The sequence below is a fragment of the Sebastes fasciatus genome, chromosome 14, assembly GCF_043250625.1.
Source record: "Sebastes fasciatus isolate fSebFas1 chromosome 14, fSebFas1.pri, whole genome shotgun sequence".
NCBI lineage: Eukaryota > Metazoa > Chordata > Actinopteri > Perciformes > Sebastidae > Sebastes > Sebastes fasciatus.
The window spans coordinates 7,649,275-7,665,867 of record NC_133808.1 but is presented as its reverse complement, the minus strand read 5'-3'; the positions used below and the strand labels follow the sequence as shown (position 1 = coordinate 7,665,867).

The 16,593-nt window shown below is 41.4% G+C and overlaps 1 protein-coding gene across 2 annotated transcripts; it reads left to right on the top strand.

The window, feature by feature from the left end:
• Positions 1-700: 700 nt before the first annotated feature.
• On the top strand, positions 701-15,578 carry sympk (symplekin). Of its 2 annotated transcripts, none has more exons than XM_074658364.1 (27): positions 701-866; positions 1,198-1,335; positions 2,596-2,661; positions 3,541-3,594; positions 3,768-3,841; positions 3,952-4,078; positions 4,196-4,445; positions 4,561-4,731; positions 4,943-5,182; positions 5,416-5,567; positions 5,660-5,810; positions 6,371-6,584; positions 6,678-6,828; positions 6,954-7,189; positions 7,389-7,470; positions 7,559-7,672; positions 7,781-7,928; positions 9,565-9,725; positions 11,486-11,594; positions 11,716-11,816; positions 12,161-12,251; positions 12,988-13,089; positions 13,477-13,664; positions 13,805-13,981; positions 14,089-14,184; positions 14,320-14,652; positions 15,206-15,578. In XM_074658364.1, exons 2-27 carry the CDS (start codon positions 1,264-1,266, stop codon positions 15,380-15,382), a joined length of 3,837 nt encoding a protein of 1,278 aa, XP_074514465.1. In that variant the 5' UTR covers positions 701-866; positions 1,198-1,263; the 3' UTR covers positions 15,383-15,578. The 2 variants fall into 2 exon arrangements, with proteins under 2 accessions (XP_074514465.1, XP_074514464.1); XM_074658363.1 differs by having other exon boundaries at positions 15,203-15,578.
• Positions 15,579-16,593: the final 1,015 nt, after the last annotated feature.

The window sequence follows — 16,593 nt, the reverse complement described above, 5'->3', positions numbered from 1 at the left end:
GTCCACCATATATATATATATATATATATATATATATTATATATACGTTATGCATTACATAAAGGTGCTATATAAATATAAGTTATTTATACCAACATAAGCCTAGTAGTAGCAGGGAGAAAGGTGGGCTGGAAAAGAAGGGAAGAAAATGTCATGACTCGACTGAGAATCGGACATACAGGTCTTAATCACACATTATATAGAATAGGCAAGCACCCAACTGGGAAATGCACATATTGTAATCAACCAGAAACTGTCGACCATTTACTGATATACTGCAGGAATAACAGTATCCAGAGGAATCACCTTTTACAGTCACTAAGGAAGGCAAAACATCAGGACTTTTCATTGTCAAGTCTATTGGGGAATACAGCAGATAACATGTACTGTGAAATTATTCAGTTTTTAAGAGAAACTGATTTAGTTAAAAGAATCTAGAGTTTTCCTCAATATTATTATTATTATTTTATTGTTTTGTTTCTGCACAATCTCCTGTTCCACACTCCAGTCCAGATGTTGGCGGTAATGCACCTCTAAGATGGTTTGCCAACTGCCAATAAACCCCATAAACACCATAAACCCCATAAACACTAGCCTCTAGTGTGTGAAGCCGCGGGCGGGTCGTTCATGTGTCCAGCAGGTGGCGCTGCCGCTTCTCTGTGCTGCTGTTAAACAACCGCAGAAGAAGAGCTGCACCGCTTCTTCAGTTAAGCACGGCGGCTCTCTGATGGAGCTGATGGAGCTGATGGAGCTGTGTTGTTGTTGAACTTATTGAACTATATTAAAGCTAATAATACATATTAAGTCTGTCACATTAGTCACGTTTAACTGCTGTTGCCACGGTGAAGTAAAGAGTGTGTGCCGCGGTGAGTAAGAGTAGCATAGCTGTCATTATGATGTTAAACAGCTAGCAGGGTTAGCACTACTGTTAGCACGGAGCTAGCATGCTAGCTGAGATCAAAGTATTCAGGATTGTGATACTCAGCATTAAAGACTTGTTATTTATGGTTTGTTTCTATAATGTATTTCAATATTTAATGGGGTACAAATATCAACAATTAAGTGGATTGGTATGATGAGTATTATGTAGAAGGTTAACCTTTGCTAACAGACTCATTGTGATTGGTCTCTGCAGGGTAACGTTATAACACAGCAGTCTAATCTCTGTCTGATCCACTGCTGTTATGTGTTACACAGGTTGCAGTGTTTAAAAGGATTTTGAAGAGCATGTTGTCCACATAGTGAAGGAAGCAGAGCAGCATCATGGAGTTTTCTTCAGAGGATGGGGAAACTCCTGTCACTCCTCATGTCGTGGATATGACCACCAGTGAAAGGGTAAGAAGCTGTTTACATCCTGATCAGGGTTGGTGGGAATTAGCACCAGCCAAACGCTGGTAAAATATGTGCAATGTGGCTGCTAGATTTGCTTCACTCAGCAGCCAAAACAAATAATGGTATTCTTATGTGGAGTGGCTGGTAGATTTTGTAATCTAACAACCACAGTGGCAGGTGGACAAAAATGTTAATTTCCAACACTGATCCTAATGATGCTTTAGTAAGTTAGATCTGGGATTTATATTGCTATAAGAGAGGCATTTGGATAAGATAAGATAAGATAAGATAAGATTTTCCTTTTATTAGTCCCGCAGTGAGGAAATGTGCAGTGTACAGCAGCAAAGGGGATAGTGCAGAAAACAAGATGCATCAGCTAACACAGTAAAAAAAAAAGAGCTAAACAAAGTGTAACAAAATATGAACCATTTAAATAGAAGGAAGTATAAAAATAGGAGCAGTATATACAGAATTGACAATAAACAGACTATTAACAAAATTGCACAAGTGGAAAATGATATTGCATACTGAGAATGAATGAATGAAATTCCACCTGAAAATATCAGGTTATTGTCAGTTTTTGGTGGTGTGTAACGATGTCAGCTGGGATTGTTTAGGGAGGATATTGGCATCAGTTCACAAATATTCTTACTACGTTACTTATATCTGGCTGACCAAACTTTGGCATGTTTGTGTAATTTTTCTTTTCAGCAGAATGCTGCAATCAACTGGCAAATTAGCAACACAATAAAAGTGTCATAGTCAGCTACTGCATTAAAGCTTCAGTAGGCAGAACGTTTGGGGCATCATTGGGCCAAAAAATCCATAATGAACCTTTCAGCATATTGTAATTCATGTGATCTGAGAGAAAACTAAACTTCTGCTCCTCCTCATGGCTCTATTTTCAGGCTTTAGAAAATCTAGCCCGTCACGGGAGACTTTGGCCAATCACAGGTCACTTCAGAGAGAGAGCATTCCTATTGGCTGTGCTCCGGCTGGTGGGCGGTGCTTAGTATTTCTTCAACTGTACTCAACATGGCTTCTGGGTCACAAACTTTCTCATTTTACAGCTAAACGGTAAACTACAAGATGTTTCTGAAAACATTTGAGGGGAGAAATAGGCATTACAGTAACAGAATATTGATCCATATTTGATCAGCGCTGCCTAGATTGACCGTTTGTCTGGAGTTCGCGAGTGATTGACAGTTGCTCGTAAATGCTTGTAAAGGAAAAATTCATTCAGTCTGCGCTTTCCTGTACCAGGTGGTGGATCTTCTGAATCAGGCTGCCCTGATACCCACCGATGAAAAGCTAACAGTGCTCAAACAGGTTTGTAGTCTTTTTTTTTGGTCTTGTTATTTTGTTGTTTATTTGATTGCTGATTGTTTGTTTAGTCATTGTTGTGTCTTGTACTGTTCTGTTTTCCATTTGTTTGATAAGTGTTTGTTTGGGACTTCCCTGAAAACGAGATGATACTTCTCAATCCTGGCTGAGATAATACATTTCTGACAAATCAGGTTTTCACTGTTGCAGTATCCAAAAAGAAATATCAATAAAAAGCAGTTTCATAATAATTTGAGAGTAAAGGGCAAAAAGTTTGATCGTTACAGCTGATGAATACAAAAGGATCAGTTACATTTGCAGAGTCCTGCCATGGTCTGAGATTATTCCAGCTGTATTATATGTCGCACGTGCCAAAAACACTTCCGCAAAGCATATACCGGTGTATTCTTGCTTATAGCTCCTCCTCGCTCCTCGCTCCTCGATCCTCGATCCTCGATCCTCGCTCCTCGCTCCTCGATCCTCGATCCTCGATCCTCACTCCTCAAGATGCACTTTAGGAATTGTGATGTCCTTCAAGATGGAGCGCTGAGATCAATTTACGGGTCCCAAGCTGGAGGATCGAGCAGCGAAGAGACGTGGAGGCACAAAATCGGGAAATAAGAAGCAGCGAATGTGTGTAGCCAGACCTTTTTTTAGCGCCGACACAGGGCTGTAGAGATAGGTCTCGCTAGGTGAGACTAATGCAAAATTGGTTGCATCTGTGCAAATTACTGTATTTTCCCTAAACACAAGTTTTCCAACCATTACTTGGCCACTTTGCATTGCAATGTACTACAACCTGTCCTGGGTGTTCCCCTGCTTTCTGCCCCAGTGTGTGCTGGTATATGAAGCAGTAATTAATTAACTAACGTATATCATTTACAGGTCCAGGAGCTCATCATTAACAAGGATCCCTCTCTTCTTGACAATTTCTTGGATGTAAGTAAACCTGTATGCAGCTCTCTTATCCCGCTGTTTGTTTGATCTGAATTAAAGCTATTTCAATGCATAAGCTGTAAATTGGCCCATTGTGCAGTAGAGCTATATCAACATGGTAGTGAACTAAAACTATGATTCATAATTCTTCTTCCATTGGCCTGTTCATCCTGTAGGAGTTGATCGCCTTTCAGACTGACAAGTCTATTGAAGTGAGAAAGTTCGTCATTGGCTTCATAGAGGAAGCATGGTGAGTTATTAGACGGGGAGGTCTTCCAGTCTCATGGCTGTAAATTTCACATTTGTGAAAGAAAGTGTTTTGCAGGTTTCTCAGTCTTTATCTTTTCTATGTTTTTCCAGTAAACGGGACAATGAGCTCCTCCTCAGACTGATCGCCAACCTGAACATGTTGCTGAAGGATGAAAGTGTGAACGTGGTGAAGAAAGCCATCCTCACACTCACCCAACTCTACAAAGTTTCTCTGCAGGTAAATATAGGCTTCATTTACAAAATACTTTCATTTACAGATTTTTTCACTGGTGTGATTTAACCCAACGAGTAAATGCTGTAGATCTGATCTCTACTTCTGTCTCTTCCTTGCCAGTGGTTGGTGCGCTCTAAAGCAGTAACAGAAAGGCAGGAGGCATGCTGGGATCTGGTCACACAGATGAAAGGGGATGTTCTGGCCTTGCTGGACTCTGAAAATGACGGCGTTCGCACTCACGCCATCAAGTTCACAGAGTCGTTAATCATCACTCTGTCACCGCGGACGTCAGACTCGGATGTTCCCAAGCGTCAGGAGGGTGACACCAGCCTGGACAAAGTTCCCAGAGATCACTCGTACATTCGCTACGGTACGGATAATAGAATCCTGCTCTGAGGACATAACGTGTTAACATGTTTTCTTTTTGTCCGGTTCGTTAAAGCTCATCTTTAGAACTGATATCTTGATTTTGTTGGAATCAACAGATGTTTTATGTGAGGAGGGAAAGACTGCGCTGGAGAAGCTGCTGAAGTTCATGGTCCACCCGGCCATTTCCAGCATTAACCTGACCACAGCACTTGGCTCCCTGGCCACTATCGCCCGTCAGAGGCCAATGTTCATGTCCGAGGTGGTGCAGGCATATGAGATGTTGCACGGTAAGTGTCATGTTCACAATCCCTCAACACCTTTTAAAACAAGTGTTGTGCCAGGCTGATGTTGATCTTTTGTGTTTTGTATCTTTGTGTCTTGCGTGTTTTGCTTTTATGGTGCAAATCTTTGCGCTCAATACGTCATCATTTGACTGTACATAGTATTTTATTAAATGCTATTTTCCTTTTTTCTTCCTGTATACTTGAACCTTTGTAGCAAACCTGCCACCCACTCTGGCCAAGTCTCAGGTCAGCAGCGTGCGAAAGAATCTGAAGCTGCACTTGGTGGCGGTCCTCAAGCATCCCTGCAGCCTGGAGTTCCAGGGTCAGATCAGCACTCTGCTGCTGGACCTGGGAATGGCCCAGAGTGAAATAACACGCTCTACACCTGCACCACGGGAGCAGCGCAAAAGACCCCGCCATGAAGAATACACCGAGGGAAAAAAGATCAAGATGGGTGAGTAGTGATAGAAGTCACAGACATTCTGATTTAATATGTAAGCTATAATGTACAGCGAGCCGGTCATTGTTGTGAAAAAAAAAACAATAAACCCCGACCCCTGAAAGGGTTTACTTCACAACAATGACCCGCTAGCTGTTAATATCCCGCTAAGTGTTGTGACTGACACAGACACCTGCAGGTTGATCGTAACCACTCAGTATTTTCGATGTTTGTTTCTTTGCGTTCAGAGCCGGCCCTGATTGAAGACGACGAGGACAAAGAGGAGCCAACCCCTCTGTCGGTCCCTAAACCACCCGCTGTTCCAGTTGCACAGTCTGCCATTGACCTCACAGCCGAGTTCCTGCACCCACTGCTTTCACCTGAGAACGTAGCCAACCTGGTGAGCAGCAGTGGTCTTTTTCTCTCTTTAGTTCTCTCCTTTAAGCCTGGCTGTGTGACAGTTGAGCTCATATGTCTGTCTGGTTGTTTCAGGTGCTCATCAGCATGGTGTATCTGCCTGATGTCATGCCGGCATCCTTCCAGGCCACATACACACCTGTTGAGTCAGCGGGCACTGATGCCCAAATTAAACATCTGGCCAGGTTGATGGCCACGCAGATGACTGCAGCTGGGATTGGTCCAGGTTAGCGACAAAAACCTCCAGCACGAGAAGGCCTACACATTTTGGCATTTTGTGTTTTGTGTTGAGTAGTTTTTGACCTAAAAGAATAGTTTAATATTTTGTGAAATACACTTATTTGCTTTCTTGCTAAGAATCAGATTAGAAAAAAACAGTTTCTTTGCTGGGTACAGTGACTTCCAGAAGTTTCATCATCACTGTGAGGTTGACAGGCAACTAGCAGAGACTTCCTTTAAGACAAATAGATGTTTTCAAAATAAAAGTTTTCCATTTTTGAGCATTGCAGAAACTACAGATAATAAATGTTTTAAATTAATGTATTATTATTTTGCATATATGACCCTTAAGTTAAGTTATTGGCAACTTTATGAAAATTGTCACAACTAATAAGCAAAGTTGAAGGAATCTTGCCCAAAATGTCCTTGTTAAGTTGTGTAAAACAGAATGTTTGCTAAAATATCGTTATCGGATTGTTTTGGGGTTTTCTTACTATTAATATTAGTATCAGCCACAAAATCCTGCTGTATGTTGTCTGGGCTCTAATTACAAACGTGATATCTTAGGACTTGAGCAGTGCAAAGCCAAAGAAGAGGATACAGTCAAAATCATCGAGGGTGAATCTGGTGCTAAAGACCTGCTCATCAAGCGCAAAGTTCCAGCTGTGATGGTGGGACAAGCCATCTCTGTGGTGGGAGGTTATGAGAAAGAAAAGTCTCCAGAGGCCCCCGCCGCAGTCAAGAGGCTTCCTGAACCCATCGTCCCTACCGCACAAACCAAGTGAGTTCTGGCTCCAACACAAAAATGGCAGAACAAGTGTTGCAGGCTGCGCCTTTGTGTAAGTCGGACCTGCATGTTTTTGTCCCGTTACAGAATGGCAGGGCCGAGCGGGAGAAAAAAAGTGTTTCGGTTGTCAGATGTCGTCCAGCCTTTATCAGACGCCCAGATTGAAACGTTAACCTCCAAAGCGGTCAAACGCATCCTGCATTCAGAGAAGACGATCGCTCAAAGTGGCATGGCCCATGTAAGTAATCACCCCGTAGTTAATTCATAATTTTCTTCGTAAGGATTGAGTTGCACTTGAGGTTTATTAAGCCCAAAACAAAGTGCCTGTTTTTAGAGGATAACCGCACTAAATCTGTGCCGCAGGTCAGAGTGAAGCTCCTCTCCAAGCTTGTGACGCAGTTTGAAGGGATGATGAAAGAGGAAGTGCTGGAATTTATCCTGGATGACATCAGGACGAGGAGTGACCTGGCCTTTTCTCTCCTCTACCAAGAGTACAACACGTACCTCAGCCACCTGCCATCTGGGCTGCTGGACAGCTACGACCACTGTCTCTACACTCTGCTGTCAGGCCTGCAGGAGAAACCCGAGCAGAGGGATGGGTGAGACAAAATACTGCTCATTCTCACACATTTGCTGCATGCCTTTTTTTCTCTAGCTCTGATTTAAACATAGGGCTTGACATGGTGTGGCAGTTCCATTCTATAATGACTGAAAAGGGTAAAATGTGGTTTGTTCCTGTTTATTTGGGTCAAACAAAACTGAGTTACACACTTTGTTTTCACATTCTGTCTCTTCCAGACTTTTCACCAAGCTGGTTCTGGAGGCTCCCATTATAACAGAATCAGCGTTGGAAGTGATCCGCCGTTACTGTGAGGACGAGGTAAGCGACATGGTAAAGACGCAGCTTGTCGTATAGAGCTAGCTCCCCTGTATGTCCACTCAACTGTTTGCTGTAACCTGTGTTTCAGTCTCGGGTGTATTTGGGCATGACGACTCTGAAGGAGCTTATCGTCAAACGGCCCTCGAGGCAGTTTCAGTATCTGCATGTACTTCTGGATCTCAGCTCGCATGAAAAAGAGAAGGTGATAACATTCCTCGTCCAGATCCTATTAATGTGTAACTCCCATTCTCACAGTTTGCTTAGCTGATTTTTTCTTCTGTGGTTGTCATGTTTTTTTAATGAATTTCAGGTGCGGACCACTGCCTTGGCTTTTCTCAAACGCATGTACGAGAAAGACCAGCTCAGGGACTACATTGAGAAGTTTGCCCTGAACTACATGCAGCTTCTGGTCCATCCCAACCCTCCATCTCTGCTCTTTGGGGCTGACAAAGACACAGGTTTGGAATACGTTCAATAGAATCTGAGTAGTACCTTGCTAGTGGCTGTCACTTATGTATCTTACATCATGTTTTCACATCCGTTTTTGACCCATGACGGGTGTTTTGTGAGCTTACGTATATATTTTGAGCAATTTGCTTCCAGTTATTTATACACCACTACACCTTACAACTACCTAATGCATTTACTGTAATACACTCAGCAAACTCAGTGGGGATTTGCTGAATAAGGCTGTATTCACATGGAATCAGGCAGACGGTAGACGGTAGGGCTCTCACGGTGAAGACATTGCCCATGCAGTATGAGGTTGTTTTTTTTGTAAATTACTTAATCCATCCTGATTTTAGTGCTATATAATTAAGCTTTATTGTTAGGCTATGATTAGGAATAGTGTTGCTTTTTAAAGGACAAAGATGACAGTTTTAAAACAAATTCAATACTTGTTAAATACAGAATACAGAAGGGAAGTGTCTTACCCAAACATGAACATTTTTCATCTCCGACCAGAAAAAAACACCAAACGTGCAGCGCTCAGCACAGACTAGACGCTCAGCGCCTCGTCACGCTGCTGCCACTTGTAGCATAATATAAATATGCAGCGCTCCCATTGCAAAGAGTTCAAAAACGAAAAAAGATGAACATAGTGGTTGTGGCGGTTGCTTGCCATCCCCTGCATTTTATAGCTACATGCATTACTAGAATAATTACATAAAATAGCAGACACAAAATAAAATGTTATTTTATATATTTTATTCCTTCACCATAGCAACATGTCATGATGTGTGTTTCATTTTGCCGTCCTGATATTCCGCCGGACTGTTTGCTTGTTTTTTCCCGTGCCGTCCAGAAGGTGTTGTCTGTCTACCGTCTGCCCGATTCCATATGAATGCAACACTAGTCTGTTAGCAGATTTTCACTGTTTTTCTTGCAGCATCAATTTTCTGGTAAATACATATAGCAAACATATATGTTGACAAAACTTTTCAAATTCCTTGCAAACAGCATTTACAGCAGTGACAGAAAACAACAAGTGTTTTTGTTTTTTGAGACTGCTTTTGAATTTTATAGGGCAGGCTTTTACAGCACAATTTCTTGTACACTAGGACATACAAGTGTTAGAAATAGTTTTAAATAATATACAGTGAATAAGCCACTATAAGGCAGTAAGAGTAAGACATTACGTTTTTGTCCCTGAGGTGTGTGAGTCTTCAGTGGCATAGATGTGATCAAGATCAAAAAGGTTATTAAATTAAATTAACCATGACGCACACGAGTTAGCTTATTCAAAGATATATAAACTGCTATTGTAGCATGGATAAGTTGTAGTGCGGTTACCATAAACCCACACCACTTGTGGGCGTTGCAGCCACGCCAGAATTTACTCTCAGAGAGGAGAGACCCAGCACAGCTGTTGTGTGACAGGCCCTGTCAGGTCACCGGCCCCAGTGCAGCTGTACTACATTTACACTGCTAATATCCTGCCAACTACAAACTGTTGCAGAAGGAAGGAAAAACTGTTATCATGAACTTTTCCATCCTGAATTTTCCCTGCCAGACAAAGAAATAGTCTAAAGTAGCAGCTTTTCTATTGTCCACTCCTGTAACCTCAGTGTTGTTGTGTTTTTGTTGAGACAGAGGTGGCTGCCCCCTGGACTGAAGAGACAGTGAGACAGTGTCTGTTCCTCTACCTGTCCCTGCTGCCTCTAAACCACCGGCTGGTCCACGAGCTGGCGTCTGTCTACACCGAGGCCATCGCTGACATCAAGCGCAGCGTGCTTCGAGCAATAGAGCAGCCTGTGAGTCACTCCCCACTGTTAGTAGCTACTGTATGTCTTCACTCTGTCATTCAGTTGTCTTTTGGAGAATGCTCAATTTCTTTGTTCTTCTGAGGGTGCTTTCACATCTGTAGTTGGGTTCATTTGGTCCGGACCAAAAGGGGAAAAATTACACATTGTTGCATTTTAGTTCTGGTCCACTTCTTGTTCACACTGACTTTTTACAAACGAACCAGAGGAGTAAACATAAAGTTATACAGACTGACAGGAACTTCACTGTCATCCTGCTTCAGCGGGACCCACGAGGGGGAATCAAATTCTGGTGACTGACAGAAGTTTATGCAGCACTTTAATGCTTCTGATGTATTCTTTGGTGTCACGAAGAAATAACTGGCTACAAGCATTATTAGGAGCTTATCATTAGCCTGCAAAACAACCACATATTATGATGAATAATAACTAACAGGTAGAGACAGGACTGTACAAAAGACCCTTTGTGCGCTCCCAAATGACTGATGAGAACATTGGGGAGTGCAAGGACACACGCATGAGGAATTGCTGTCACACTCTTTTTTAATGACAAACAATGAAAGGTGGTCTGTGCAGATTTATTAAGTCTGAAGAAGGGCATTGGCTCGAAACGTCACCAACTAAGATAATAAATTGCACTTAAAGGGAGCTACAGTGTGCGGACATACTACATTTTTCACACACTTTTTAGTGACAATAACAGCATCAATGAAAGTGCACAAAGTCATTTACAAGCACAGCCGTTTTAACAGCGTTTGACCTATTAATCAGGAAAATACCCGCGTTGACGTGCTTCTATAAATACAGATCAATTAGATCGCTTCCTGAATCGATTTCACGATCAGCAGATGGATTCATTAGTAGTTTAGCTTTTGAAATCACGCTAAAATCACATGTCTGCTATCATAAAATCCTGTGGTTGGTTTGTTTGCTTTCACATCACAAACCGCACCATAGTCCGTCTTGAATGTTCGGTTGTTGGTCCACACCAGGGTTCAATTAACAGCTCTCACATCAGCCCAAACGAACCTCACTTACCGGGCAAACGGACCTGAGTTTGTTTTAACTGAACCAAGCAGGCTGTGAAAGCACCCTTAAAGAACTCAGTGTGAAATGAGACCATCCACTGTGTTCATCTATATTTGTAATTATAACATTTATTTATTACAACAACTTTCTCTGAAAAACAGAACCACTGTTTGAGTTCCTACTATATGATGAAAACGATGATATTTAAACTCTAAATATGACTCTAAATAATTGACACTAATAAAAGCCAAGAACCCAAAACAGAAATCAACCTCAAAAAAAAAGGTTCTGTGGGTATAAGGAGAAGGTCATCTGATAGCCAGCAGTTATGTATGCCTGGAACACCTGGCATGACAAAGTCAGCCGAGGGCAAAGTCCGGACTATTGGACTATATGTTTATCTATTTCTTCATGTGTTTTTAACTGGTTTGACTACAAGAAAAGGTAAACCAGAGCCAACAGTGCACGGTGTTCTTCGCTGTGTTTCAGACCAAAGAAAACCAAATGAACAGAAAGCACACCTGTAGTCTCAAACCTGTGATGTAAAAAATGCAGGTTCATGATTTGTGAGAGAAATGTTCGTGTTCACAAAAAGTTGAATAATGTCTTCCCCCGAGGGAAGAAACTCAATTGCACAAAAATGAACTTAAATTAAGCAACGCTCCTCTTGAGTTGTGTTGTGTTTGAATAGTGTTGACAATTTTTTTTTTTCCTTGCTGCAGATCCGTGGAATGGGGATGAACTCTCCCGAGCTGCTGCTCTTGGTTGAAAACTGTCCTAAAGGGGCAGAGACTTTAGTTACCCGCTGTCTGCACATTTTGACAGATAAAGGTAAAAAAAAAAAAAAATCAGCAGAAAATGCAGCCACACATGAAACAACCACACAATAGAAGAAAGTCTAGGAAATGAAAAGTGTTGATTTGTAAAATAAGTCTTCCTCTCCTCCATTCAGTGCCTCCATCTCCAGAGCTGGTGGAGAGAGTGCGGGACCTTTACCACAAACGAGTGCCGGATGTTCGTTTCTTAATTCCCGTCATAAATGGCCTAGAAAAGGTAACGTGCTGCAACTCTTCCCAGTCGTCCAGTAAACTGATTTGGAACAAGTTCTACTTTTGTAATGTTTAACACACTGCACACAGTAAATGACTTATCTTACTAACACTTGATATTAGGGCTGTCAAAATTAAAGCAGCATATTTGCCCACTCTCATGTTGATAAGAATATTAAATACTTGAAAATCTCCCTTTTACGGTACATTTTGAACTGATAAAAAATGTGCAATTAATTTGCGATTAATTGCAATTAAATATTTCAATCGATTGACAGCCCTACTTGATAATTATAATAACTTCTTTCCTGGATGTTACTTACCGTTTTGGTCATTTTTCTCATATAGAATGAAGTCATCCAGGCTCTCCCCAAGCTCATCAAACTCAACCCGATTGTAGTGAAGGAGGTGTTCAACCGTCTCCTGGGCACTCAGCACAGTAAGAGTGATTTCTGTCTTCCACTGGTGGATGTTATTACCTTACTTCCTTTTTTAGACATGAAGAACCCTGCTCACACATTTACACATTTTATCAACAGCTTATACTTGATTTACGTTGTATTCTAGCTAATAGAATTTTTTTTTTTTTTTTTTTAAATATTACAATTAATAACGTACATTCTCTTTTCCCCCTGTTTCTTATTTCCTTATTTTCTGTTAATAGGGCTTTACCGTATGTCATTTTTTAATAGTCGAAGCTTCTGTTGACGTTTTTTGAATGAAGCTTGGAATGTCTGTCGTCATATTGTATGACGTCATAACCCTAAAAAATTTATTAAAATAGATTTTTGATATTGTTGTTATATACTGTAAATGCAATTTATGGTGATGTCAGCTCTGGAGTTATTGGAAATGTTTGGATCACATGAGTCAGAAGCAATCCTACTCAGCCACCATGGAATCTAATTCTACAAATAGTATAATACTACTAATGTTTGTGGAGCCTGATTTTTATCTGCAACTGTGCAGCAATACCGGGTTTAAACACAATGAACAGACATGCATAAATAAGAATTTGAATGTCAACGTTGTGAATGAAGCTTCGACCTATTCGGTACAGCCCTATCTGTTATATATAGTTTTATTTTAATTGACAAGCTTTATTGTCTACTTCTGTGGAAGATCCTTTCAGGTGAAGGACTGATGTATTCTCACTGTTGTGTGATGTCTTTCAGGTGAGGGAAGTTCATCTGTGTCCCCTCTCACCCCGGGAGACCTGCTGATTGCTTTACACAACATAGACTCAAACAAATGTGATATGAAGTCCATCATAAAAGGTCAGTGTTCACAGGTTAAGTCTTCAAGGCAAAGTTAGTAGTATGTTTGTTAAACAGCTTTCTCAGCATCTTCATTTTTCTTTAGTACCAGGTTTTAGAGTTTGACTGCAGCAGCAACCAACAAAGAGTTCTAATTAATTCGGGTTAGCCATTAAAGGGCCCTTGGAATGAGCTTTTTGATATTTTGTGGTTAGTGATGCACTCATCACTTTGACCCAAATTGCAGTCTGACAGCAGTATATAAAGTGTAAAATGGGTTTAAGTCTGTAATATGAATGAAATTATGCTTGGCTGAGCACCGATGACCTTTTTCCGTGGTTAATTGGTCAATCTCCGTTGCATATGTACGACAGCTGGCAATAAAAATGAATTGTGTCTGTACTCCAGCTACCAACCTGTGCTTTGGGGAGAAGAACGTGTACACGTCGGAGGTTTTGGCGGTGGTGATGCAGCAGCTGATGGAGCAGAGTCCCCTCCCCATGCTGCTCATGCGTACCGTCATCCAGTCCCTCACCATGTATCCCCGACTGGGAGGCTTCGTCATGAACATCCTGTCCCGCCTCATCGTCAAGCAGGTCGGCACCAGACTCCAGCCAAATATTCATGGTTTCTACAGTCACTGATGCCCTGGGATTTTCTTTTATAATTGTTTCCTTATCTCTCTTTGAATTTGTCAAATAATGTTCACAACATTGGTTATTTGTTTCCCCTGTAGGTGTGGAAGTATCCCAAGGTGTGGGAGGGATTTGTAAAGTGCTGCCAGAGGACGAAGCCTCAGTCGTACAGCGTGCTGCTACAGCTGCCGCCCGCCCAACTGACGAGCGTGTTTGAACGCTGCCCAGAGATGAGAGAGCCTCTTCTACAGCATGTCCTCTGCTTCACACCTCATCAGGTAAGAGCCGTTTCCGCTGAAACACTGAACCTTATTTACAGTCTAAACATTCTACTCCTCTCTGGATTTCCTCACATACCAACTGCCTCTGTTTTTCTGTGTAACAGCAAGCTCACATACCCACCTCCATCATGACGGTCCTGGAAGTGAATAAAAAACAAGAACCAGAACCAAAACCCATCGAGCCTGTCGTGGAGAAAGAGGTAACTGATGAAGATATAAACATGATTCATAAGGCCTGCACAATTTTCACTGACATTAAGTGTTAACGTCCTTAAATGACATAGGTATTAGGATTAACTTGATGATGTTGTCATGTCCTCTCTTTTATCACACAGATGGACACAGTTCCTGCCCCAGTTCCTGTCGCAGTTCCTGCTCCAGTTCCTGTTGCAATTCCTGCTCCAGTTCCTGTTGCAGTTCCTGCCCGAGTTCCTACTCCTGTCCCAGTTCCTACTCCAGTCCCTGTCGCAGTTCCTGCCCCAGTTCCTGCCCCAGTCCCAGTCCTAGTTCCTGCCCCAGTTGAAGAAGAGGCTCCCGCTGCAGTGATGGAAGAGTCAGAGACGCCAGATCAGCAGCACCCAGCCATCATGAAAGATGAGGAAGAACCAATGGAGCAAGAAGAAGAGGCTCCAGTGACGCAGGAGGAAACTGTTGACACTGTTTCAGAGGTAAGACAAAGTTACAATAGACGTGATTTAAATTTTTTTTTTACATGTTTGGAATTGTATGAAATAGACCAGTTAAACCTTTGCATCTGTACTTGCATATTCAATGTGTGTAGCTCAGTGGCAATTAAACATTTGAGACTTACACTGCTTAGTACAGACACACAAAGGACCATTTAAGCCCAGGTGTCCATTGGTCAGCAGTAGGAAAATGAATTCCGAAAAATAAAGGCCTTGTGTGATTTAAAGTCTGAAGTTCTGTTTTTGAAGATATTCAATAGTTTGCTTCTACTAAAAATAAAAGATAATTATTTAGGGTTACAAAATAAAAGGGTAGAATGCTTTTTAGCCTTAAAAGTAACATGATTTATGCATGTGTGCATCAACAAAGAACTACTCTACGCTGCCCCAGATAATCAGTGAATTTTTTGTATTATAAAAATGTCATCAAGAATGGAATATTCTTAATTTTACAAACCACAATTGAATAAAAATTGGCTAAAACTGGATTAAAAAAGTTTTGCTCTATAAGCTATGTTTTGGTTCTCTTCAGGAGGAGTCCGAGTCAACAAGAGCAGAGAAGACGCCATCACCTCAGCCAGAGCCAGCTGAGGAAGCGATGGAGGCGTCTGAACCTGAACCTGAACCTTCAGACCTCCCGGAGCCTGTAAAAGATGTTGAAGCTGACGTCAAAGGACCTGAGGCTGGAAGCGACAGCGAAGATGTAGAATGACTGCTCAAAACAAATGCACTGTACACATTTCTCTCCTTTGCAAACATCCCACAGATTTTTCAGGATTTCTTGTCAAGAAAAAGCTCTTTGTTTTTTTTGTATTTGTAGAAAACATATTTTGATGGGAAATAAAATCAAGATGACATTATATGCATTTATGTGATGATGAGTTGGCAAATAAATCAACAAAATGCTGGTTGACTGTCTGCTTCAATTCTGTTTACTCCACTGCTTCCCTGTGGTTCAGCATGAATATGTTAATTACATCTCAAACATAATGGATAACAGTGTTTGGATTTGAAAGACTTTCAGGTGTGATCAATAGTCAGCTGTATGTACGCAGTATGTTTAACAGAAAATGTCCAAGAACTACTGGACACCCTCATCATATGGGTGTGTGTATTAACTTTGCAGCAAAGAAGAAAAATGTGTAGTGTTAAACAAATGACTCAGCGTTACCCAGAGCCCCAGTTTCCATCTGACATTGTCACATTAAGGTGTATGTATATCATTTCTAGAATATATTTTATTTAGGGGCTGCCCAATGGTGCAATGGTTAACACAGCCCTTCACAGCAAGAGGGTCGCAGATTCAAACCGTCTGGGGCCCTTTTTTGTAGAGTTTGCATGTTTTCCCCGTGTTGGCGTGGGTTTTCTCCGGGTTCCTACGGTTTCCTCCCACAGTCCAAAGACATGCAGGTTCATTGTTGACTCTAATTGTCTCGTAGATGTGAATGTGAGCGTGAATGGTGTTCTGTCTCTATGTGTCAGCCCTGTGATAGTCTGGAGATCTGTCCAGGGTGTACCATGCTTTCGCCCAATGTCAGCTGGGATCATCTCCAGCCCCTCCACAACCCTGAACAGGATAAGCAGTTACAGATAATGGATGGATGGATATTTTATCCATATTATATAAAGTTAATTGATGCAGTAAATTAGCACATATATGTAATTTAACTTGTGGGTTGCTCTGTGGGTCACATTGAGTATCAAATAACACTGAATAGCCTCTCATTTTCACTATACTGGACCAATATTTGTGTTTTTCCACAATACTCCTGCTAATATGACATCATATGATAACACCTTTTTATTGGTCTTTTGATATATTTTTTAAAAATAAATTGACCACTGCCTCTTGTGTTTAATCAGACTTGTTTTGCTGTGAAATCACCGGAAGTAGCTATACTTTTATTTTGGAAATTGCAACTG